Source organism: Aricia agestis, chromosome 10 (assembly GCF_905147365.1).
Source record: "Aricia agestis chromosome 10, ilAriAges1.1, whole genome shotgun sequence".
Classification (NCBI taxonomy): domain Eukaryota; kingdom Metazoa; phylum Arthropoda; class Insecta; order Lepidoptera; family Lycaenidae; genus Aricia; species Aricia agestis.
In genome coordinates, this window is record NC_056415.1 from 1,866,634 (window position 1) to 1,894,240 (window position 27,607).

At 35.1% G+C, this 27,607-nt stretch overlaps 3 protein-coding genes across 4 annotated transcripts in view; 2 read left to right on the forward strand and 1 right to left on the reverse strand.

The window, feature by feature from the left end:
* On the reverse strand, positions 1 to 26,233 carry LOC121730833 (spermine synthase). Of its 2 annotated transcripts, XM_042120010.1 has the most exons (8): positions 26,227 to 26,233; positions 7,500 to 7,824; positions 6,959 to 7,070; positions 4,570 to 4,692; positions 4,367 to 4,453; positions 2,843 to 3,000; positions 1,559 to 1,750; positions 1 to 670 (listed from the first exon to the last, which is right to left on the reverse strand). In XM_042120010.1, the coding sequence occupies exons 2-8, from the start codon at positions 7,779 to 7,781 to the stop codon at positions 509 to 511; spliced, it is 1,116 nt and encodes a 371-aa protein (XP_041975944.1). In that variant the 5' UTR covers positions 7,782 to 7,824; positions 26,227 to 26,233; the 3' UTR covers positions 1 to 508. The 2 variants fall into 2 exon arrangements, with proteins under 2 accessions (XP_041975944.1, XP_041975945.1); XM_042120011.1 differs by lacking the exons at positions 6,959 to 7,070; positions 26,227 to 26,233 and adding an exon at positions 6,376 to 6,484 and having other exon boundaries at positions 7,500 to 7,888.
* On the forward strand, positions 17,007 to 20,994 carry LOC121730834 (eukaryotic translation initiation factor 4E1-like). The gene is made up of 5 exons (XM_042120013.1): positions 17,007 to 17,114; positions 17,406 to 17,581; positions 17,711 to 17,888; positions 19,543 to 19,630; positions 20,240 to 20,994. Exons 1-5 carry the CDS (start codon positions 17,085 to 17,087, stop codon positions 20,395 to 20,397), a joined length of 630 nt encoding a protein of 209 aa, XP_041975947.1. The 5' UTR covers positions 17,007 to 17,084; the 3' UTR covers positions 20,398 to 20,994.
* Positions 23,442 to 27,607, forward strand: part of LOC121730836 (eukaryotic translation initiation factor 4E1-like) — a 9,902-nt gene continuing 5,736 nt past the window's right edge. The window contains exon 1 of the mRNA XM_042120015.1: positions 23,442 to 23,626. Coding sequence (XP_041975949.1) covers positions 23,597 to 23,626 — 30 coding nt within the window. The 5' untranslated portion in view covers positions 23,442 to 23,596. The remainder of the gene's footprint in view (positions 23,627 to 27,607) is intronic.

Sequence of the window (27,607 nt, forward strand, 5' to 3'; positions counted from 1 at the left end):
TTTTTACAGCGCAGTGTTACTGATAGTGACATTTCTCTAGTCCGCTAGGTATATTGTCTTTATGGTTAGCTGGAGATACATATTTTGATTTTTAAGTAACAATTGCATTTCACACATCTAAACAAATTAAAATAAAATCACAAAAAGGAACTATAATTTTCAACATCTTAATTCTAAGCCTACTTCTACAAAATAATACTGAGATTTTTAAAGCTATCTAAAATTAAACAACCAAATATTAAACTATCTACAAAAAAAAAAAAAAAACAATAAAAACATTTGTGATATTTTTTGAACACAGTAATTAAGTACTTATAATAATAAAAAAAATTATTGAGCTTTTTAACCACCAAACTTCCAAAAAGGGCCTATATTTGGCTCTATATATTTTTATACACAACGCAATTTGGAATATTTAAAAAAATAATACTAAACCACTGTCGTCTCTGCATACTATGTGTCAGCTTTTTTTACTTTTATGGCTTAGTCTTAAGGTTGTGACGGGGTGTTATTCAACATCATTGCCCTTGAATGATATCTGGTAGAATATCCAGTCCTCGAGGAAGGAGGGCACGAACGCCTTGGTCTTGTGGAAGACGACCGCTGGCTCCATCTTCATCAGCACTTGCTCGTACATCTCCAGGGAATCTATGGACGTTGCTCCGTTACCCTGTAATTAAATACATTTCTGTAAATCAATTTAATACAAAATATGTACATAATATTTAAATTTTGATAAAATACAACATTCCCGTTACATTACGCAGCAATAAGAAGTGACTGTCTATCTCTGCAATATCACCCGCCCTCATGGTAATATTGCTATCGCGTTCCACATTCTGTACACTAACTAGTAAGACTTATACAAGGAATAAAAATATATAGAATATGTTGTCTTAGTCTTTCGAATGATTTTTTCAATATTGTATCAGAAAGGACATAACATTTACAGCGTATGTATTCTATAAACATTTTTATTAGAAGTCTAACCGCGTACGGTCTCGATGGGCCACAAAAAATTCTGCCTATCATTTAGTTAAGGTGATCAGTGATTACTGATCGCACATTTATAAGCACGCACGCGCCGAACGCGCCGCATTTTAGAATTCGTTGTATGAAATGATGTGAAACCTCGCACATTCGTCCGCACTGTACGCGCTGCATTTGATTGCATAATATGTGCGATCAGTTTTACTAGACGTTACTCGCGGCTCCGCCCGCGTAAATAATCCTCGTAGTTTGTATGTGTGGCAAATCACATAAAAATAGGTCAATTAGTTCGTGAGATTAGCGCACTGAAACAATAAAACTCTTCAACTTTATAATCCATACTTTAATATTATAATTAATGCGAAAGTGTGTCTGTCTGTCATATCTTCACGCCCAAACCGCTGAACCGATTTTGCTGAAATTTTATATGGAGATACTTGAAGTCTCGGGAAAGGACGCAGGATATTTTTTACCCCGGAAAAATGTATAGTTCCCGCGCGACAAACGAATTTTGGCGCAAAGGAGTAGCGGGCGTCATAAGTATAGACTGATCGTAAATCGTACTAACATGCGTCATAAACTTGCCGGTCGTCTTCAGTATCTTGAATGCGGCGTCTAGTATATTGATCATGAACTCCCATAACTCGCCGCAGTCCGCGTCCGATATGGGGATGTCTGTGAGGTCCCCGAATATGTAGTCCACCTTCCTACCCTCCTGCATGAACCGCTTCACCGTCAGCATGCAGTCTTCCACGATTATCTGGAATGTTAATGGAGGTTCTCAGATTCGTTTCATGATTAACCTACTTTAATGAACATTTTAATTTTCAACATATACTCCACTAAATATTACATTTTATATTATCAAAGTCATCATTAAATCAAAGTTAAGTAATCATTATATGTATAATACAATAGAGATATAAGATTTAAGTAGTACTCGGAATACTGAAACCATGCAGGGCTAATAAAAATCACGTTGCCATTTTTATCATTGTATAGTTTTTTGCTGTAAGTATATTAGTAAAAAAAGTAGAGCTATAACAAAATGTTTGTACAATACAATAGTATATCTTGTGGCAATAATGCAGCAGTATGGCTAAGGTCGTATGCCTGTCTTATCGATCGATTAAATACAGTTTCAGTGTTAGCTTACTGCTTACATAAATTGCTAGATGACCTCGTTAAAACGCGGCCAAGGGATTATTCGACATAGATTCTCGCGCGAATAATGATAGCCGCCAAAGTGATTAAAATGTAAAATCCATACCCAAATTCTAATATTATAAATGCGAAAGTCTATGTGTTACCTCTACAGTCTTCACGCTTAAAGCACTGAACCAATTTCAATGAAATTTGGTCCCCTTTTTTACTCAAATCCATGCAAATCTTATAAATGCCAAGTTGGTTAATGCCGGGAAATGACGATAGGAGTTGTTGTATCATCTATCTATGGTTCTTTATTTTTCTATCAATTCGGAAAGGGATCATAACCAAAAGATATGGTTACACGGTCAGTTTGGCATTAGTTAAATCCATCAGTCTGAGATCATTCTGTTGTCAGCACCAGAATGATGACTGGAAAGTACATAGGTACTTAATAAAAAAATGATCAGTCCGTCAGTCAAACGGTTACTTTATCATTCTCATGTCAGTCTGGCAGACTGACGGACTGAACTGATGCCAGACTTTCAGTATTGTTATTATGAAAGTCCCTACTGCAATGCACAGAAGTTTCCTCGCCACCCTTGCAATTCAATCGCTTACGGCTTATGTTTATTGGTTTTTTGTCCATTCTGCCTCTACAACTGAACTACAAAAGCAAACACCATCTACATTGTACAGGAAATACCTCATAATTAGGTCCCTTCCTCTGTTCCAGAACATCACCGCAGATGGATTTCATGTATTTGTTGCATGCCTTCATCACCACCTCGTCAATTTCCAGCATCCACACATACTTGGGCTTCTCCTTGAGTAGTTCATATAATAAAGCACCATCACCACCACCTATAACCATTGCACATGCTCCCAACACCCATATGAGGCAGAATAAAGTAAAAAAAAAGTATTAATGTTGTAAATAAATTTGTGATAACCAATATAGCTCTCTATAACTTCCTTATGACTTAATGTGTGTAAAAGTGTTAATGTCGCAGCCAACCAGTTAAAATAGCCGTTTAACCAAACAGCTAGCCCTTTGACTGAACAACGCCATTCAATCACACGTCTAGCTTTTTAATTGCATATTTAAGTCGCTCAAAACGGCTGCTTTTGAATCAGCTGTAGTGTTGAACACACTTAATTGAATTAAACCACTGCGGCGCTAGGTGCGTTTTGTTTACAATATTATGGCGTCAACTAGCCGGTGTTTTGTGGTTGTAATTAAGATATTTTTCGTAAATATTCGTTACAAGTGCTATTAAAGTTACATAAACTATGGTGGCATATATGAGTAAATCAAAATTTAAACAAATATTCGAGGAGAAATTATGGTAATTATGAAATGCATCACCAAGGTACTATTTATTGCAATTGTGTTCAAAATGAGTTACAATACAATTTATTATGCTTGTTATCATTACGATTGTGTATTAATAACACCAAACTAATCACCTTAGTTAGTTTGCCATTTAATCAGTTAATAATAGCTCCCACACCGGTTTCGGTGACGGTGGCCTGTTTCATTGAAACCAGACCAGCTACGCAGGAGTAATTTTATAGTGCCCCAGTGTGTACGCAGTACACAAGAGCACTCTCTATTCCTTTACTCTCATAACCCAGTGGGACGGACGACCGACACGACTGGCGAGAGATCAGGCGCAGGACCGACTTTTTACATGCCCATCCGACGCATGAATCATCTTACTTGTCAGACAATCACGTGATCAGCCTGCATTGTCCTAACCAAAGTTGGAAATAATATGTTTCCAACGCGGGAATCGAACCCACGACCTCCGAGTCAAGAGCCGTGCTCTATACCACTAGACCACGGAGGCGTTAATTTAACCAGTTAGCTAGTCATCTAGCTGTAGTCTTGAATGTTGCAGTCAACAAGTCGGCTAAGCGACATATAGCGGTGTGATTGAATGGCATTGTTCAGTCAAAGGGCTAGCTGTTTGATTGAACAGCTATTTTAACCAGCCGACTGCGACATTCATATTGTGAATTGTGAACACAGAACAATAGATTGTGAAAATCCCCAAACTTTTGAAACATGCATAAAAGTGTTATTCAAGCTTCCAACAAAGCTTGCTTTCGCCATGATTTGCTGTTGCCATTTGACCCATTACCACAGGAATAAGAAAACCTGACAAGTTTCTAAATTATAAGTGAACATATTTTATAATCAAATTATTTTATGAAAGGAACTTACCTAAAATAACAATTTCTTTGCCCTCGTAATTCTCTTTTCCTCTCTGCATCAATGTTTCCGTATAAATAAGATCAGCCTCTGAAATATCTGCGAAGGAAAAAGTTTGAAAAAGATTTACTTAATTTTTTTGCCAAATTTAGAGCTATAATAGGCGAATTTTCGATAATTGAATAATTCAGACAGACTGACAGATTTATACTCACTCTGTAAATCATCTAATACCAGCATGTTACCCAGGGATTTGGAGTGGACAATCTTAATCTTTTGAAATGGTGATTGTTCATCAAAAAGTACTTCATCAATGTCATACTCCAAAAGTCTTTCATCTGAAAATCGATATGAACTATTAGTTAATCACTTTAAATAAAATTTAAAAAAATATTAAAAGTAATTTTGTAAATCAAAATTTTATAGTTTTAAACTTACAAGTTATTAAAGAAAAAATATTATGTTATAATATATTCTCTGTTTAGTAAATGTACTATCAAAGAAGTTGATTCCTAAGCAAATCGGGGACCTAATGGCTCATTTTCATTGGTCGTTAACTCGTTCGTTATACAGCATACGGGCAGTCCCCGCAGCCGAGATAACGACCAATGAAAGTTACAAGTCGATACGTGTTCGTTACACCGCCTGCGGGGATTGCCCGCATGCTTTATACCGACCGTGATATCGACCAATGAAATTCATCGGTCGATATACAGCCTGCGGGACGCGAGTTGCCACGTTTCACGTCATACTACTGGCCATACAACGCGAAGAGCCAAAATTTCGCGGCGTAATTTTCGTTGCGAAACGCGCGCGTAAGTGAGTATTTAAAATTCTCAGATGTAATGTGTGCGTTAACGATTTGGAGTTAAGGTTTGATTTGCTATGTTCGGTTTTGATAATTCCGTCGCGTATCTAAGTGTGTTGCTGTACAAAACATTACCGCCGAATCGCTGCCGAACTTTACGCTCGACTCGGCTCGACGGAAATTCGGCTGGCGACGGAATTTCGGCATAGTGTGTCGTCTGTCGCGTTACGTCCGTATTTTTTATGGGTTTGGTATGCGGCGTAAACGCGGCGGAATTTACGTCGGCGTAATTCAGCCTAGTGTGATTAGACACACACTGTAACAAATGATTTTATGTCTAGTACCTTGAAATCAGGTTGTTGTTCCATGGCAAGAACGTCTGTAACTGGCGACGAACACAGAGGTTCTCCCCAGCCCTGCGGGCCTTATCGACTAATGAAAACGGTTCCCCGAATGCGGGCCCTGTGGTATGCGCACAGATTACTAGTATAGGCATGCGTTTCAGAAATCTCCCGCACCCCGCATGCGGGCCCTATCGACCAATGAAAATGAGCCATAAGTAGTTTGGTTGCGTTACGTCAAACCCAGCTGACAGATCACAATTAACAATGAATTGAATCTAGTTACGTTAGTAACATAGAATATCATTGGAATTGACATATTCGACCAAATAACGTTGGTCTGTCAATTGCATAGGAATCAACTTCCTCGATGGTACATTAGATTTTAATAATCTCATGTGTAAACATTTTACAGTAATAAGTGGCGTGCAGTATTTACAGCTCATTATAGGCAAATTTTCATTAAAACCTACTACAAGCAAAACAGCTTGAGATTCGCGATTCATACCAAGATTAGGTGTATAAGAATACCCTGTGTTTTATTGTTTTAAGTGAAAGTGAATGATAGAATTAAGTGTTATGATTCAATGAATAGCTGAATCAAGTGGTTCAACAACTAACGGCCGTTCCCAATATTTGATCTCTCTCTGGTTTTGCTCTACTAGAGATAGGAATAGCTCACATTAGACATTAGAGACATATATTTTATGTCAATTCAATGTTAGCTGCGATCGGTTGTATGACAAACCAGAGATGGATTGAATATTGGGAACAGCCGTAAAACTATAAATCTATGTTATATGATTAATGATTATGTATGTTAAAAAATTACAAGGGGTTAATAATATTAACAAAAGGATAACATTACTCACCAGAAGTAGGATAATACCTGCCAAACAGGCACCTCTTAATGGGCGTGAGAGCTTGAGAATTTAATGCAACAATGTATTTTTTCATTTGACTTTCCAATATCTTCGCTGACTAACAAAATAAAACATTCATAAAGACGGTAGAATTATACAAGGCTTATTCAAACCATGATTCGAGACACAAAACTTTGTAAAGATACAATATTCCTACAAAGTTATATGCCATAGGTTTAGACTTTAGCATGCTATGAACTTTGGTGTCATTAGAATACCAAATAAGAAGGTTGAGCGTCTTCTTCTGAAAGATTGACATTGGTAATAACATGCAAGATATTAGACAAGTCATTTTCATCAATGAGAGATTCTTGGATGAGAGAGGTGTTTGTGCAAAATGCAATTTAACTATATGAGCAAGATGTACTTGTTAGTCAAACAATATTAGCCGTATGAAAGCTGATAACTTGTTCTGCAAGCTAATAGATTAGTAAATACTCAGAAAAAAAAATGTTGAAACAAAGATTCAAGCAAAAATCAGTTGCACATACAGCATAGCTTTATATACTTTATAAAGTTTGTTAAAGCCAACCTGAGCTGGTCGAGTAAATATCATATTTGTATCCTCTTTTAATTGGTGGCAAAAGCTTTAGTTTGTCACACTTCAAAGACATGCGCACATTGTTTTCCATTAGTTTTGAGTTCTAAAACAAGATTGTACGCTCAACCTTCTATACTTAGATATAAAAACTTCTAAACTTAGAAATTAAAGCATTAAATATAAAATAGAATACAATGAGATGTTATTGGCAAATGGTAATTTTGCAACAGCCGAATAATAATAAAAACCTTATAGTTTCACACATATTATCAGAGTACAGACATAATACATTTTAAACAATTTTAACACTTTTCCCCGCACTACCCATTCCTTTACCCACATTTTCATTAGTAAATCATGTGCATATTACAATAAACAATGAATATCCGATGTGAATGTTATATTTTTTAAGATCCTTCAGGAAATATCGCTAAGCGATTGCGGCGATTGGTGGCGGAGAATAGATGGTAATTTTAGCATGAAATGGTTCAAATATAATATATGACAGTTATTTCTGGCGAGTAACGCTTACCTTGAAACTAATTAATGGGTCTTCACAGTCTTCTTTGTAATACTCTATGTTTACGGTGACAAGACCACGGTCAAAGAGTCTCACTGAAACGATTGCTCCCTTCTTCCCAGTTAGAATTTTTAGTGACCCTCCGTCCACTTTTATATCGGCAGTCAGGAGAAGATTAGGAACATACTCCTTCAGCACCGTTTCCAACTGATTGAAAACTGTTTTCTGGCCATTTTCGTCCCCCAGTCGCGCGGGGTCCATTGAAAAGTCCAACAGTATTGTATGCACTGACATTTTTATAGTAAAGACAATTATGTGAGGAACTGTTTGTAGAAGACTGAAGAATAACAAGAGATTCTATGTTAAATTCTAAATTTTTACAAGAAACTGCACTGAGCGGTAGAGAAGACCGGTGAAATTTGACGTTTAACGTCAAGGATTGTATGTCAAATGTCAATTGTCATAAAAATTGACGGAGTCAAATTTGACAACGCTACATCCGTGGACAATGTATTCAATTTTCTGCCCTATTTCAATATATCACAGAGTTCTTTATCGAGTGCTATTTTTCATTGCAACTTTTCGTTTTCCATAGACTATCTGGTGATACCAGCTTAAGCACTTCAGAAACCGTACACTTTTGTTTGATTCGCAATAATAAAATAGCAACGCGAAACTGCTGTAGGAACAACTATATGATAGCTATATATTATTAGCTAAAAGCCGAGCTTTGTGAGGGCTCGCATCGTCACACCTTGACTGACCGGTGATAACTGATAACACATCTACAAAAAACCTTAACTGACTGATGATAACACATTATACTTATATTAGGAATTAAAATTAAGTATATTAAAAGCACAAATCAATAGGCGTGATCAGGGACCGGAATACCGGTAAAAATATGGTAACGATACTTCTTAACGTTACTGATAACGTTAAAAAGTTGCGGTAATTAATACCGGTATAAATTAACGTTAATGATAACGTTACTTTATGTTTTGTCTCAATATTCAAATATAATGCTACTTAGAATTTAAGTATCATTTTCTACTGACATTTGCGTGGCGACCCACGCTGCCGCCGGCGGTGGCGTAAGCTAGTAGGTAGGTAAGTAGAGTAAAATGAAACCTATCGCCTATGTCATAAAGTGGCATTTCGTTTAAACTTTCGTCAGTCGCGGTCGCTCGCGGCAAAGATCCGAAAGCCACCTTTATACACTTTATTTTTTTTATGAAATAACGGGGTTATTTCATTAAACAAAAAAGAGTGGGACGAAAAAACGAGCAAACGGGTCACCTGATTGAAAGCAACTTCCGTCGCCCATTTTTTTTATGAAATAAGGGGGCAAACGGGTCACATGATGGAAAGCATCTTCCGTCGCCCATGTACACTCGCAGCATCAGAAGAGCTGCAGGTGCGTTGCCGGCCTTTTAAAAGGGAATAGGGTAATAGGGGAGGGGAGGGATGGGAAGGGAAGGGAATAGGGGAGGGTAGGGAAGGGATTAGGGTAGGGGATTGGGCCTCCGGTAAACTCACTCACTCAGTGAAACACAGCGCAAGCGCTGTTTCACGCCGGTTTTCTGTGAGAACGTGGTATTTTTCCGGTCGAGCCGGCTCATTCGTGCCGAAGCATGGCTCTCCCACGTATATATATTTTCTTTTTTCCGTCCCATTTTTGATAGTAATTATATCATAAACTATCTGTTGCCCGCGACTTCGTCCGCGTTAGCATAATAATAATAAAAGTAATATCTATGGACGCTTCACACCACGTCAGTCTGGCCCCATGGTAAGTACCTAAAGGACTGGTACCAGAGAACGGAAATATATTTAATATTTTTATACTATACACATATTTAATACACATCCATGACCCAGGAACTTTGAAAACTTTTAGTTCCGTCAGTGGGATTCAAACCCGCGACCCTCGGCTTGAGCTGATACAGAATCAACAGCCCACCAACTGAGCCACAGAGGTCGTCTAAAAGTAATAGTAAAAGTAAAGTAAGTAAGTAGGTTGGGGAAAATGTCTTTCGCATTATAGTATGTATGAACTTTTCATAAAATCTCTTGGGCTATACAAATTGTATCTGGCTGATTTTGGTATCATTAAAGCATATATTTAAGGGTATAAAAATAATGGTGTTATTAAAGCGTAATAAAAAGATATTATATCTGAGTTTTTAGTTTTTCTTACTGAAGAGCCAGAATTTCTATTTCTCACTAGCTGTCCCGGTGAACTTCGTGACACTTTAAAACCTTCCCTGGACTTCTACAAATATTTTAAGACTAAAATGAGTCCAATTCGTTCAGCCGTTTGCGAGTTTTAGCGTTACTAACACAATTGAAAATCCATTTTTATATATGTATAGATTATAAACTTACAAATTATGACAATAAGAATCATTTTATAAAGTTCTGAATGAATTTAGGACCTATATATAATATTTTTATTCTTTATTCAACATAAAAACGGACATGTACGACTTAACCGTTCTTACGCTGGCAATTCAAGACTGTCTTGTCTTGGATTGTCAGCGTAAAAACGGTCATCTTGTAATTTTAGCGAAAATATTTAAAATATTTAAAATTGTGTTATATCATTACAAACGGCCTACATTAAGCTTAGCAAATCAACCAAAAACATGTGTTCATGTTTTATGATAATCTACAGTAACAGTTTGAATCTTAAAAACGCTCTCCTGAAAACTATTACTTTTGACATCTCGCTTTTTTTAAACTCTTTATTGTACACAAGAAAAATACATAAAGATACAATTAACCCGGAAAGACGACACTTGAAAGGAACTGCTTATTTCCAAAAGAAATCTCTTACAGCAGCCCTACGAAGAGATACAATGTAAAAGACAGCAGATAGGACGTGCACAATCAATAGTTATTAACTAAAACTAAATTAACTATAAATACAACAATATCAAACTTATAATTTATGCTAAAACTATATAAAACCTATTCATATAAAATCAATAAATAATCATATGAATATAATAAATAAATACTATATGTATACATAATAACACTAGTTACGGTGATTGAGAATTAAGGTAAAGCTCTTTCAGTCGTCTTTAACACAGCGATAGTCGGACTGTCACGAACAGTATGGGGAAGCGAGTTCCATAATCTGACTGCGTGCACGGTAACGGCCGTTCCCAATATTTGATCTATCTCTGGTTTTGCCCTACTAGAGATAGGAATAGCTCACATTAGACATTAGAGACATACATTTTATGTCAATTGTGAGCTATTCCTATCTCTAGTAGGGCAAAACCAGAGATATATCAAATATTGGGAACGGCCGTAAGGGAATAGGAGTAGAAATTGGTACGATGGGATGTGAGAGAGAGGTTTGTTCGGACACTGGATCTGCACGGGATTTCAGGAGGGCGGGAAAAATTAAATCTGTCGAGCAGATAGGATGGAGAGAGAGGATTATACAAAATATTATAAAGTAAACACAGGATATGGGAGTTGCGACGGAGACGGATAGGAAGCCACTTGAGCCTCAATCTGAAGGCTGATACGTGATTAAATTTTTTAAGTCCAAACACAAAACGGATATAGTGATTCTGTAAGCGTTCTAGTTTTGTTAAAAGCTCCTCAGTGATGTCCAAGTAGCAGGAGTCAGCGTAGTCTAGGATAGGAAAGATAAGGGTCTGGACGATGAGGATTTTAGTTTTCATAGGCAAAAAATTTTGGAGGCACTTCAACTTATGCAACTAGTAGTACACCTTTTTACTGACTTCAGTAACATGAGTAATCCAAGAAAGGTTATTATCTAAAATAAGGCATTTTACCGCAATACCGCACACTGTAACCGGACCCGCTGCGAACGTCCCCGAAGATATGAGTCAAACCAGTCTAACACAGAGGAGGAGATATTAAGGGAACGAAGGACAGAGAGGAGTATGTCAAAATCTACCGAATTAAAAGCGCTGCTTAAATCTAGTAACACTAAAATGGAAATACATTTGTTTTCCATTGCTAGACGTATATCATCAGTGACTTTAGCAGCGCTGTAACGGTACTGTGACCAGAACAGAAGCCGAATTGGAAGGGAGATAATAAATTATTTAAGGTGAGGAATTGGGAAATCTGCTTATGGACAATGTGCTCAAGGTGAGGAATTGGGGAATCTGCTTATGGACAATGTGCTCAAGGACCTTGGATAGATAGGGTAACATGGAAATTGGTCTTAATTGCGATAAGTAAGTAGGATTAAAGGCTTTAGGGAGTGGAATGATATTAGCACGTTTCCATGCCGAAGGAAAAGAACTCGATGTCAATGAGTAATTAAGGATATGTGTAAGGATTGGCAGAAGTTCTGGAAGGATAAGGGATATCATGCGGGGACTCAAATTATCACTTCCCTCTGCAGTAGAGGTGATTGCTCTGGCATGCCTTAAGACCTAGTCCTCAGTGACAGGTTTGAACAGGAGAGGAGAACAGGAAGGGCGAGGAAGGGAATCGAGATGGGAAATTGTGTGTGCTTTCCATTTTTTGCGTGGTCGACGAGAACTGGTGAAATAGAGTAATGAACATTGAGATCATTTAAGCTTAAATAATTATTGTCGAAGTGACTAGCAGTCTAACCAATGCCGAGGGTTGATAAAAATTTACATAACTGTGAGGGGTTGCTTTGATCTATTGAGGAGTGTATGTCGCTTTATACGTAGGGACCGTCGATCTGTTTAGTGACCTCTACATTAATTAATAATTATCTCTATATATAAAAATGGATTTTCAATTGTGTTAGTAACTAAAACTCGAAAACGGCTGAACGGATTGGGCTAATTTTAGTCTTAAAATATTCGTAGAAGTCCAGGGAAGGTTTTAAAGTGACACGAAGTTCATCGGGACAGCTAGTCTACATTAAATTTCCTATCAATTACGTCTAAACAATGATGAAAAACTCAAAGCAGATATGTTACTACCGCGCGCGTTGTGAAGATTCAAATACGGCCCGATTGTGCCGTCTTCGTGTCCCTCCCTCGGGGACTTTTAGTATATTCATCTGGACACCTTTATGAATAACTGTACCAACTTTCAAAACTACATAAATTATTCGGCCTGATCGACGATTTTGAAACTTCTTTAGATGCTCAAAATTACGGGAGTTCGACTGGGAGGTGTTGATGCATCCGGCGTATAGTCTTGACCTTGCACCTTCAGATTTCCACCGGTTTCGGTCACTACAGAATTCCTTAGGCAGTGTCAGGTTGACATCACAAGAGGACTGCCAAAATCACTTGTCGCAGTTTTTTCATCAGAAGCCCTTTTTCTTTCATCAGAACTTTTACAGCAATGGAATCATGTCCCTACCTACAAGATGGCAAAAAGTTATCGAACAAAATGGCACTTATATTCTATAGTCAATTGTAAATAAACTTTATATAAAAACCTTTAGATTTTTAGGATTCCGTACCCAAAAGGTAAAAACGGGACCCTATTACTGAGACAGTCTGTCCGTCTGTCTGTCCGTCTAGACGTCCGTCTGTCTGTTTCCAGGTTGTAACTCAATAACCTAGATCTAACCAGCTAGACTTCTGAAATTTTCACAGATTGTGTATTTCTGTTGCCGCTATAACAAAAAATAGTAAAAACAAAATAATATTAATATTTAATTTAATTTATCCCATACAACATACGTTATTTTTTTGGCCTTTTTTGCTCGTAATAAATAATGGCAACAGCTAGGCACTTGAAATTTTCATGAAGGTTTTAGTTATATGTCTACTTAAATAATTAATAATAATATTTAAATAAAATAAAATTTTAAGGGGGTTCCCATACAAAAACACTATTTTTTGCCAATTTTTCGTCTATATCGGTACGGAACCCTTCGTGCGCGGGTCCGACTCGCACTTGGCCAATTTTTTATATAAAACGCGAAGAAACTTTTTCCCCAACCTAATATTATAGTTTAAAATTGACAAAGTTGCATGCAAAATTTGATCTCCTATTTTACCCCCTTAGGGGTGATTTTTTTAAATCCTTTCTTAGGAGCTGCCTCCGTCATAGTAGCTTTATGCATGAAAAGTCTAAAGCGGTTTAAAATTGACAAAAGTTGCATACAAATTTTCAACACCAATTTTTTCCCCTTGGGGGTAGAATTTCTAAAAAACGCTTAAGTCGAGGACAAACCCCATTTTGTTATTTATTGACTCCCGGTTTACCTAGTTCCAAAATAATAACGAAATGTAAAAAAAAATATGAGACATAAAGCAGAATATTTAAAAGGGTTTAAATCATAAACATTTTAATAAAACGTAATACTTTGGCTGTAATTAATTTACAAACTCAACTCCGACAAAAATCTTTATCATTCAAATATAAGTATTAACTAGAATAATATACATTTTATTTAAATAAATTGTTAGTGAACCTAAATAAAAAGGTCTGAACCGAACAATTTTGTTTCTTAACATTTATTTCGAAAGATATTAAAAAAAACACATGAAAAATAGAGATGATCCGCTCCTAGAATTGCAATTTTATGCTAAGCTAAAATGAATCTTATTGCGATGCGTACACGCTTGGTTTTTGGTTGTGTGCAAGGTTATCGTTTCGGAATGAGATAAGTCCTCGCCTTAAATATATTATATGATAATATATCCATTCAAATTTAATCAGTAACCCAATAATAAAGTTTCATGTTTCTAACTTAAGAAATGACGGACTTTCATTCAAACTTTCAACCCTTATTTCACCCCTTTGGGGGTTGGATTTCCAGAAATGTTTAAACACGTATCCATTTAATTTTAATCAGTAACCCAAAAATAAAGTTTCGTATTTCTAACTCACGAAATAACGGATTTTCATTCAAACGTTCAACCCCAATTTTACCCCCTTTGGGGTAGAATTTTCAAAAGCGCTTAAATACGTATCCGTTCATTTTTAATCAGTAGCCCAAAAATAAAGTTTCATGTTTTTAACTTGAGAAATGACGGACTTTCATACACATTTTCAACCCCTATTTCACCCCCTTCGGGTTAAAGTTTCCAAAATTCATTCCTTAGTAAATGTTTACTTTATAAAACAACCCTAATCACAAAATTTCGTGGCTGTAACTTTAACAGTTTTAACTGTCAGGACATGCAATTTTATATAATATATATAGATATAGATTACTCTCATTATTTTTAACAAAAAATTAAAACCGACTTTCAGGGTAAAAACAATAATAATTTATAATGATCCAAAAAGTGTTAAATAATTCTTACTCTTTAATGTGCCTTATGCATAACTCTCCTAAAGCTCAACTATTTCCATGTACACAATCTTCATTATTTTGAAAACGGTACCAGCTAAGAATGCTGAGTTCTATGACAAAATATTTTTAATATTTAAGACTGGTACCGACTTCAAAATAATGAAGATTATGTACATAGAAATAGTTGAGCTTTAGGAGAGTTATGCATTAGGCACATTAAAAAGTAAGAATTATTTAACACTTTTTGGTTCATTATAAATTATTATTGTTTTTACCCTGGAAGTCGGTTTTAATTTTTTGTTAAAAATAATAATTTCACTCTTTTTAGTCATATTTAATAAGCTGGTTTTTTTTTGTAGAGACCAATGTGTTATGCTTAGTGACTTTGGATCCGACAGCTCGCTCTTAATCAAGCAATGATAAAATTAATATTCATACGCATAATTCATTTATTTCTATCATTACACTCATGGAAACTCATCAGCTCAACATAATATAATATTATGCTCAAATATAACTTTACTCGTCCTTATAAACTTTAAGGAGAATAACATACATCGTAGATCTTATGATCAAATTGCTAACTTGGTAACCTAAACACCAAGATCGAATCATTTACATTGAAATAACATTATAATTTTGTGAATCGTTCGACAAATTCGGGTTTCATTCTTAAATACGATTAAAAGTACCAATAATAAGGGTAATAATTAGATAATTCATGGTGTGGTGACTGGTGGTAGTGATAATGATGATAATGAATGTAGCATATGCTTTCAGTTCTTAAACCAACTCCGAAACCCCCAAACTTGTATTTATAAGGAATCCGGAGTTCTCTTAGCACCTTCGGAACCATGGTATATCTTATTGCAAAATCTTGCTTTTTGGTAGCATATGTTTAGGATACTTCTTAAAAAATTGAAATCACTATATGTTTCCATATAAATTTTGAGGAGTTCCCTTGATTACTCATGGATGTATGGTGGAATGGTGGTGATGATGATGATGATTAATGAGATTTGCACAGTAGTATATGCTTTCAGTTCTTAAGTCAACGCCGAAACCCCCAAATATGTATCTATAAGGAGTAAGGAGTTCTGTTCACCACCTTCGAACCATGGTATATCCTGGTGCAAAATCTTACTTTTTGGTAACACATGCCTAGAATACTTCATATGAAACCAAAAAAATCATATATTTCCATTTGAATTTTGAGGAGTTCCCTTGATTACTCATGGATTCCATCATCAGGTACCACTTTTCTGAACATGATATCAAATTGAAGTAATACCCTATACAACAAAACAAAAATTTTGAAAATCGGTTCACAAACGGCGGAGTAATCGTTGAACATACATTAAAAAAAAAAACCATATCCACAGCCGAACGTATAACCTCCTCGTTTTTGGAAGTCGGTTAAAAACAAAAAGAAACAAAATTTTTGCTTTACAAACGTTCAACAGCTAAGAAATCTGTGTTACAAGTTCCTTGTCCCGTGTCCGCAATCCGCGCAGTACGGTGAGTGACGACGACGAGTGTCCCGAATCCCGATGCAGTACGCGAGTCCATAGAATAAGCGTATTGACATATTATACGTTGTGCGAGGCGCGACGTTGCCACCACAGAGGTCTGGCAACGTCGCGCGTAGAGCAATGGTAACGTTAAGAAATAACGATAAATATACCGGTAAAAAGTATCGATACTTTTTAACTTTAACAAAAAAGTAGCGGTAATTTGTAAGTAACGATAACGGAACGAATGTTTTGGTAAATTTAACGGTAAATTTTTGATAACGTTTTGGGCGTGATATTTTTTTCCGTAAAGTTTACCACAAAATGTAAAGGTTATGGGGTCTAACTCGCTTCGCTCGCCTTATGAGAAAAAGGAGAGTGACGAGTCACGACTCACGACTCACGAGCCATGTGGACAGTGGACTCATGGACTGTGGTGTTGGTTAGGTGGTCTCAAATAGGTCAGAGAATCAAGATAAATTGTGAACAGTGAACACTTAATTACGGTCCTCAGTTTTAAGTTACATTATTGATGAAAAAAATAATAAAAACGTGCAAACATTATTATTTTAACAATCCTCATTTAATATTTTATACTTTCTATAGTTTGTCAAGAAAGTGAAGAAATTAAAAAGTGGCAACATCGTAGTGTCATCCCTTTCAAATCAATCTAAGATAAAAGGGATGACACTATGATGTTGCCACTTTTTAATTTTTACACTTTCTTAACGGACTATAGTTTCTATCAAATCTTGAAAAAAAATGTCTATGGATGTCAAATAATTTCTGTAGGCTAGTAACATTAAAATCCGCTGTCTTTTGGGAAAAATCTACTTGTGAGATTTTTGTGACATGGCTGGAAATAACGCTGAAGAAGTAGAGGTAGGTTTAAAATCTTCTTAGGACTATGTAAATTCTTCAACTACCTTGTTTAAACTATTACAAATCATTTTAACCTAAATACATAGCCCATTTGCTGATGTGGCTTCAGAAACTTTCACTGCAGTTTTGTTGTTGCATACGCTTTTAACCTTTTAACCGTAGTCATATTTACAGATTTAAGACATAATCCATCCCTATATTTGTTTCTTAAACAATAATTACGTGTCGAGTCTTACTTATTTCCTTTTTGGTGTTTCTAACTTAGGTTATAATATGACTTGTGTTTTCAAGGGTTCGGCTGGGACCGACAATAAAAACACTAATGCTGAAGTTCCACCTGAGTTCCTCATAAAACATCCGCTTCAAAATACTTGGAGTTTGTGGTTTTACGACAACGACAGAACTAAATCTTGGGAAGAGAACCAAATTGAATTAACCAACTTTGATACAGTAGAAGATTTTTGGAGGTATGTCAATATTTTATGTGAGCTGTTAAAGTCTATAATCATCAGTTTAATATACTTTTTAAGGTCTTGACATTTTTGTAAGCCTAAATCTAAAAATATTTATATTTATTCTTGTGTTTTGTGTTGTAGATTGTATCATCACATCAAACAACCATCAGAGCTGCGTCAAGGTCACGACTATGCCGTTTTCAAGCAGGGAATCAGACCTATGTGGGAAGATGATGCCAACAAAATGGGAGGCCGCTGGCTCATAAGCTTGGAGAAGAAACAAAGAAATTCAGACCTAGATCGGTTTTGGCTGGATGTGGTATGTTTTAAATCTCCTGTGAATGTAATAAAACATATTTATAAGCAGATAACGAAAGTAAATTTGATTCTTCAAATTATTATGCATTTCTATGTAACACTATTATGTGGTATTTCAAATGGTAGCATTATACAGACTAAGTGCAATGCAATATTTTTAACAATTTAATACCTCGATCATGGGATCTTAAGATTTTCGCAATAAATAAATAAAAATAATTAATGAAATCAGGCATTACTTTGCGGAAATCCATAGTTTAAATTTAGTTTGTTATTATTTTTAGCAATATTCTGCAAAAACAACTTTTAAGTAAATGAGTGAGTGTACGCCTTTAAGTAAATGAGTGACTGTACGCATGCCTATGCGTACACTCACTCATTTACTTAAATGTGGAAGTTGTTTTTGCGGAATATTGCTAAAAATAATAACTAACTAAATGTAAAATAAAAATAAATAAATTTCAATTGTTATGCGGCACCCGGCTTCCACTTGGGAGTTGATAACATAATTTCAATTATCTCAAGTTATCTTTAAAGTGATACCTTGTTTGTGGTCACTTGGGTAGTATAGGAATATGACAGATAAATAAAATTTGCTTACATTTTGATTATAATGAATTGAAACATTAATTTATCTTTTCATATAAGTATTTATATTCTAAAATAAGTGAGCTGCAGTTTTATGACCTAATGAGTACTTACGTAATATGCTAAGTACTCCCATAAGGTTTTGCTCGATAGTTTTACTCCAAATCGAGCAATAACCACCATGTGGACCGCAAAACTGACAGCTCGAAGGCTCGCTTAGAGCTTGCTCCATGGAATTAAATATGTCAAATATGTCATTTTCTTTGTTTCGGAGTAAAACTATCGAGCAAAACTGAATTTGAGTCCTTAGCAATACAAGTGATAATGAAGATTGGCTTACTCACCTCATTTAAAAATGATACCACACATTGAGACTAGTACTGCTTTTAGGAACTATTTAAAAAAAAAGAAGACTAGTACCTGTTCAAGAATGTTTGAGATGTGATTTTTGGGTTCCGTACCCAAAGGGTAAAAACGGGACCCTATTGCTAAGACTTCGGTGTCTGTCTGTCCGTCTGTATGTCTCCAGGCTGTAACTCAAGAACGGTAATAGCTAGAGAATTGAAATTTTCACAGATTGTGTATATATAATAAAATTAATATTTAAGGGGGGCTCCCATACAACAAACATAATTTTTTTGGCCTTTTTTTGCTCTATATCAATAATAGCAACAGGTACACTTGAATTTTTCACACAATCCTTAGTTTTATGTGTGCTTTAATATTTAATAATAATAATATTAAAAAAAATTGGGAGCCTTTTTTTGGCCAAAATTTAGCCAAAATTTGTGTTTTACAAGTACGGAACCATTCGTGCGCGAGTCAGACTCGCACTTGACCGATTTTATTTTGGGTTAATGTGTGTTTTTACAAATAAATTGTCAATATTGCTACCCTTTATCATGACAAACCCCCTTTTCAAGTCCCTTTTAAAATATAAGTCATAGAAATAATATTATTTTGCAACTCAATTGCATTTTTTCTAATCAAACATTAATTTGTTTTAAATTGTTTATTCTCTTTGTTTTTGTTTCGTTGTAACAAAATATATTGTTTATAATTTATAGGTTCTCCTATTGATTGGCGAAAGCTTTGAGCACTCTGAGGAAATATGTGGAGCTGTGGTCAATGTGAGATCCAAAGTTGATAAAATAGGTAAGAAGAGATAGTGTGATCTTATACATGAGAAATAAAAGCTTTATTTGATAAGAGAAGTTGATTCCTAGACAGTTGACAGACCAAAGTCATTTGGTTGTATCATTTATTTAAATTACTAGCTGTCCTGGTGAACTTCGTGTCACTGTAAAACCTTCCCTGGACTTCTACGAATATTTTAAGACTAAAGTTAGCCCAATCCGTTCAGCCATTTTCGATGTTTATGTAATTTTGCAGTTTTGGGATTATTCACTTATGGGTGTAGCCAGCCTTGGGCTCAGGGTGGGGCAGCAGTCAAACCCCCCCACAATTACACACATGATAGATATTATAATCGGTGTTATGAATTACGTGTTTTAACAAAATGTACTTTTTGTTTTGATCGCACTATTTTTCATGTTCACAAATTTTTGTGTGTAACTTTCTTACGGATATTATGATTGTAGTTAGTTGAAAAAAAAATTGATTTTGTTGAGTAAGGCACCTTATAGGTCAGAGCCAGGGTGGGGCAAGCATCCCAACTTGCCCCAGTGTGGCTACGCCCATGTATTCACTAAAATTTTAAAAGCTACTCTTTAAGACTTTATTAATGATTTCGTTTTGTTTTAGCTATTTGGACTGCTGATACATCTAAACAGCAAGCTATCTTGGAGATTGGGAGGAAGCTAAAGGAGCAACTGGGCATTCACGGGAAGATTGGTTTCCAACTTCACAGGGACACCATGGTCAAGCATAGTTCTGCCACCAAGAATCTGTACACTGTATAGACTAGCTTATACCTATGTTAAGCAACTACAATGAGGCCATCAAGAATGTATTCAATTTCTTCAGATCTCTTTACTTTGGAAATTAGTACCAAGTAATGCTGATTTCTTGGTTTGATTAGCTTTTATTGTTTGTGAAATAGAATGTTAAAATGAAATATTATGTAATTTAGTTTTCTTAAACAATCGGTATTGAAGCACAAAAGGAAATATAATGTTTTCACTCTCATTCAAACATAGCTCCATTGTAGTTGAGTACTGCTAGCTTAGAAAATGTTTTTATTTAACAGAAGTAATATTTACGTTAAATGTTTCTGTGTCGATGAGTTATTTCACTCAATATTCTACGGCAATTGAAAACGAAAGTCTGATGTTGTGCGTTTGCGCTGTATTGTTGAGGTTGCTTAGATATAAGTCTCATATAAGATTAAATTAGACAAGTGACACACTGTTTTTAACATTTTAACCATTTATTTATATGTATATTGTAACACTTGGTTATCCTGCAACATTATGAACTTACTCTTACTAAAATCGGCAACTGTGTTTATCACTGGTCTAGAGTATTTTGATATTTCATTAAAAAGCAATAAAATACAATAGCTGTTTTATTTATTTAACAAACAAAACATTTTAAACATAATTGCTTGAGTTAGGGCTTTATCCATGAGACTTGATGTAATAATAATAGTAATAAATAATAATAAAACATTTATTCAAGAACTACGCAATAATGTATTCCTTGTGCATCAGTGAATGTGTATATAAACTCCCCCACACACAGGACAGGCTTCGCCTAGCGTGGGGGCCAGAACTGTTGGTTGCTGTAAACTGTTATCCATGGAAATAATTTATTATTATTATTATTATTATTACTTCTTCATACACTTAGGAAGGATGATTTGTTAATTGAGGTACAAAATTAAGTTCTGCCTCAGGAAGTCGAGATAATAATATAAATGTATAATCATGTGGCTTTTCCTGCTTTATATGTATAATATATTTAATATAATATATTTAATAACTAGTGTAGCAGCAGCTGCAGCAAACTAGCAGTGTGAAAGAGGCGTAGAAGAGTGCGTAGAAGTATATCTATGTTCTATATTATATATGTATATAAAACTCAAAGGTGACTGACTGACATGGTGATCTATCAACGCACAGCCCAAATCACTGGACCGATCGGGCTGGGCATGCAGGTAGATGATATGACGTAGGCATCCGTTAAGAAAGGATTTTGATCAATTCTACCTCCAAGGGGTTAAAATAGGGGATAAAAGTTAGTATATAGGTAATAATTAATAATACTTCTTAACGTGAGCGAAGCCACGGGCAAAAGCTCGTCAGTATATAAAATATACAAATGAAAAAGTGACTCAAGTAAAATTAAGGATGTACTTATACAGGGTGCAATTAAACCTTCCTATTTTATAATAGTTTTATATTCGATTATAGTGTAGGAGCTAGTCAGGAATTTTTTACAACTTAAACATAGTAACTTGTGTTTATTTATGTGTAGTATGCGGTTTGTTTGTAACAAATTGGTTTATTTGCTATGTTTGTGTATTTTTTTATCTTTTTTTGTATTTTAAAGTCTTAAATTACTTTATTGAAATATTTCTTTGACTTTTTTCAATTGTTCATATTTTTCAGATGAATAATGATTCTGTCACAGCGGTTAAATCAGTACGTAGATATATGCGATGAAAAAATCTTGCGCGCGCGTCACCGCTCGCTTGTGAGTCCCTTGTGATCTGCCCCTTTAAGAGGATACACCAGGGGCTAGAGAAATGAAAAAAAAGTACGTGTAATATCTATAGCTGTCTCCCTTACCTCAAGCCTATACCGCAGAACGCGATAGAGACAACTGTAGAAAATCCAGAAAATCATCGATTCGTTGTCCCCTGATTCCTTCTCCAAAACTTAACCGATTTAAGTACTTTTTTCATTAAAGATTAAAAGGCTTGAGCTGTGTTCCTATGTTTTGCTTTTTTTTTGTATAATTTAGCCAAATCTGTTTTCTGGACGTTTGAACACAGCGAAAAATCTGGCCATTTTTTTGGGTTTTTGAACGTTCATATCTTATTTAATACTTAATTAAATTATGAAAAAAAAGAAAACATAGGGACATTGTATTAGTGGCCGTAGATATTCAGGAAAAAAATTATAACTCTACTAGCATTATCCAGGGAGGAAACAGGGGACAACGTTTGTATGGAAAAAAGGGCGGCCTCCTCTTAAAGGGGTACTTACAGTTCGATACCTAAAGGCGCGAGTGGGACAGGCCTGACCCTGTATAAGGTCAAATTCCGTACTACATCCAATTAAATTATGAAAGTACTAAATATGTAAAAAATTGGACACCCAGACACTTATTATTAATTATAATGATTTTTTTGAAATGATTATTATTGAACCACTGAACAAAATTTTGTTGTAATTTGACTACTGCAAATGGCGGCCAAAAAAGCTCGGCAAAGCTTTAAATGCAGGTGGCGAAAAAAGGAACTAACGCTGGCACATACAAAAACGACATATTTGACAGTTCTTCTTTACCAGCAGCGCCCCCGCCCAAGTTTATATAAAGTCTTGTCGCACCCTTCGAAGGATAATTTAAAATTTTCATAAATTTCAATTTGAATTAATATTTCCTCAGAATTACCGATGAACCCACTTTTTTTGGGCTTAAAAAATCGCAAATCGTACAAAGAAATTAATAAGCAGTTTTTTAGCTGTTTATCTTTGATACAAAGTTCCCAATTCTGACGAATTCTCAAGAATTGTAACATACTAGTAATCTGTGATTGTAACACTTCCGGTATTCTAAACATTACGTATGATAAATGGAAATTTTAAAATGAATTATTTCACGTAACTTGTCGGTAAGGTATTGATTTTTTGGTATCAATCGATGCAGGATGTTTTATTCTACTATATATTTCGAATTTAGGTCAGAATCTTTGAATATATAAATGTTATATACATCCTGAAACAAGAATTAGTCAGTAATTTATTAATCGCGATTTATTTTCACACTGGTATTACTGCCGTTGAAATCGGGGATTTCCTTTGACAGGTGCTGGACGTTACATTCGTCATTCGAATTATATTGGTGAACGATAAAACAAGTGGACGGTTAGTGAAAAAGAAACAATTGTTTTTTGGAATTAATTAAGTAATTATTTTAATAATTCCAGCCGGTATGGTTTGTGAAATAGAAAAAAATGAACAGGTAAGTTATCTTTTTACGATATTTTTTACGATAGAGAGTCAAAGTTGAATAAAGTATTCAGAGATTAATAAATAAAGATTCCTAGAAAAATAAGAGCGCTGAGCGAGTGTACCTATCATTAATAAACAGAGCAAAGTAGATTGTAATTTGTAGCTATTATAATTTTTATACAACGATGGTTACTTATATGACTATTGACTTATGATGTTTTATTTGCATTTTATTTTTTAGTTATGTTAGATATTATGTACTTACCTACCTATTAACAAATTAAGTTTGATAAACGTAAATAATAATTATATTAAAGTAAGTAACTTAATTGTATTATATAAATGGATGTGGGATGATTTTATTTTTTAATTTCGATTGCTTTAATATTAGCACAGTATAGCAATATGACATATCCCTACAGTAGTGAAACGAATGTAATTGCGCAGAGCAACGGAGGGGTATCCGCGGGGAAGCGGGCGGTGCGGGCCCGCGTACACAAACTCGCGGAGTCTGTATACCTGCGCCCACAGGGGTGACGTTGGCGCGTTGTCTACGAATTTTTTGTTGTAAAACCATAACTTATTTTATAAACAATGGGATATTATAATAAATGTTCAGTGTACGGATGTAAATCTGATTCAAAAACAAAAAGGATTTAAATTTTCATAAATATCGGCTCACAGTTTACACTAATATTGTGTTGGCCTTGGCGGAATTTATTTGCATCTCTGTTTTATTGTTTACGTTGTAAGAAGTGTAACAAGGAGAGAAACAATATAGAATAAATTAAAAATCTGTCAAATACCCTGTTACATACTAATTAGTACCTACCTAGCTAGGTATACACACCAAGTGTAACATTTTGTCCTTTGGACCGCCCTTACCGCGCACGTAATAAAAGTTTTGAACAGGGATGTTAGACGGCCACTTGGAAATCCTTGTATCGAGCTGGCTGAAAACTGGTATCGGAGACAGAAAACTGGTACACCTGTGCTCCGCTCCGGCGCTGCGAACACTGATGACAAACAGTGTCGGAAGTCGCATCCCAATGAAAAAATTAATATTTTAATTTCGTATACCTACTGTCAATAGAGGGCAGTAATCATCGAACGCACGGAAGAAATATCATTTTGAACTGCATTATCTTTTTGATATTATACTGCATAATTCGGGTATAAAATGTAAAATTAAAATTAAAATATAACTATAAATGCGAAAGTGTGTCTATCTGTCTGTCTGTCCGTCTGTCTGTCTGTCTGTCTGTTACCTCTTCACGCCCAAACCGCTGAACCTATTTTGATGACATTTGGCATGGAGATACTTTGGGTCACGGGAAAGGACATAGGATACTTTTTGTCCCGGAAAATGTACGGTTCCAGCGCGATAAACGAGTTTTGGCGCAACGGAGTTGCGGGCGTCATCTAGTGTAAAATATATTGAAAAAAAAAATAGATACTTAAATGATTTATAACAAAGATTTTTATAAGAAACGAGGGTTCGTATGCTTAACCAAACAATGGAAAAGAAGTCCGAAGTAAACAAATTGAGATTTCTAAAAAACATTTTTACACACAACACAACTGATTATCGAGACAGCATGCTATAAAAAGTTTTATATTATAAAGGAAATCTGATTGGAATGTTTTTTTACATGCATCTTTGAAATTTGCCGGTCATTCTATATGGTCAGTGTATTTTGGTCGGTCAAGGGCCAATCTTGGTATTTTTGCGTACAAGGACCGAGTAGTCTTGGTACATGGTATGTGGAACCAAAACATGGTATGAGTACCAAGAAATTGGTACGTCTGACATCCCTGGGTTTGAAGTGCTTCTCTTACACCTGACGTGTGATTAATGATTGGATATTTTATATAATCGAAGTTTCGAATGCGTCTTCATTATTAATCCTTCGATCGTGATTCGTGGATCCCTGGAAATCTATTGTTATTCTATTGTGTTTCGCTCACCGGTGAGCTTATGGGGCTTGATGGGTGAATTAAATTTTTAAATAAAGAATTAAAATCATCTAAAAATAAAGTTTCACGTAAATATCTGGCAGGATGACATAATAATATGTAAATAATAATTATAACACGCTGATTAAACAGATTAAATGATAACATTTGCATTACAAGCACAATATTTTATTTTTATTTTATTTCCCGTTCCGTGGCAACCCTGGGATATGTGCTCGGTACGTGGCATCGGTGGCGGCATCGTGCGACATTAAAGGCGTTTCGTTACTGTAGGGACTAATATTGCTATACTTTGATATTAGTATCAGTAGCGTAGCAAGCCTTAGCAAAACTTTTGGGAGGGCTCCAGCCAGTAACATTTTTTGCTCTGAGCACAGAATATAAGTATATTAGTTTAACAACAGAAATCTCACTCCCGAAACCCGTTTAAAAAAATAACGACTCATGCTACGATATTATAAAGTTCGAATTCCGACCGCGCAATGCTAATAAGTGCCTACAATTATATTTACCTACTTGGCCGCTCTCTTTCTATCGCATAACGCGTACCTTTTCTTACGAAATTAAGGTTTTCGCTTTTTAGAAAACAAAATAGGTAATCTTTTTTAATTACTATTGGTACGAGTAGCAAACCTTTTTATAGTAAGTAATATAAAATTTTAGTAACCCAACCTATATTTTATACTTAGTATTTTTGTATTCGATTATAGTGCAGGAAACTTTAAACATAGTAACTTGTGTTTATATTTTCTGTTTAGTTTGTGTATTTTTTTGTGTGAAATTGGTTTTTATCTAATTTTTGTATTTAAATACCTTATTCAAGTACATATTTCATTGGCCTTTTTTAATTGTTCTTTTTTATAATATTTATAACGATTTTGGTCACAGCACGCAGCGGTTAAATCAGTATCATGAATTAAATTCCTCTATGATCAGTATGTAACAGCCCAAGCAGCAAAACAGTCGAATAAGGATTTTTTTACTCAGCCTTTAATCGTATAAGAGCCGGGTAACCGTTCATAAAACACCTATTTATCGTATAATAGCGGTTATCTCGACTATTTGGCAATATTTGCTAATGTGTGCTTTAAGGACGTCGAATAAACGTTTACAGCACTATGTTTTAGCCCTTTTACTCCACCTTTTAGCAGATGCTGAATTAATATGGCTAAAATACTCATTATTCGATCGTTTGATCTCTAACAGTCGTATAATAGCTGTAGAATAGATGATTCGCTGAATTGGGTGCTTTTATACAGCCGTTACTCAGCTATCTTTTATGTTTCTATAAAAGCTCTATAAACGCAATCGAATTGCTTATGGCAACATTGCTGCTGTTACTGCACGCTTACAGACTAACTCTTATAGTAGAATTAAAAACGTTCGTATAGGAGCTGTAGTGTAATTAAGAGCTGTTATACGATATTTACGAAGCGAACCCTAAATCCTGTTATCATGGCGACACCTTGTGCTATAAATGTGGTGACCAGCACTCTTACTCGACTTTTAATGGAATAAGTTAGCTGTAACTGCAACTAGATTATCAATGTGGACAATGGCAGTAAAAAAATATATTTTAAGTAAATTTAATTATATTAATTAGTCTTCAAATTTAAGAAAATAGGCAGCGCATGAATGTTTATGTAAAAATGCCTTTGGGTTTATCAATAAAGCTTGTTGCGCATGATGTTTTGGAGTAGCTACACGAACAGTAAAAATAATCACATATTGATTTCTCAAAAACTTGATAATATAAATAAGGATTGAGATGTAGTTTAATAACTATAATTTTTTTACATTAAATTTATGTAGCACACAAGCTCGCACTCTTTACAGCACTAATTTGTCGAGTAAAAGCATTCTATTCGCTGTTATAGAACTAAAAAGGAGAATAAAAGCAATTCGTCTGCTATTATAGCACACTTTATCTGTATAATAGCAAATCAATTGCGTTTATTGAACTAAATATCCTATATACGCATTTTGGTTACTCTTAAAACTCTTTTAGTGTTTT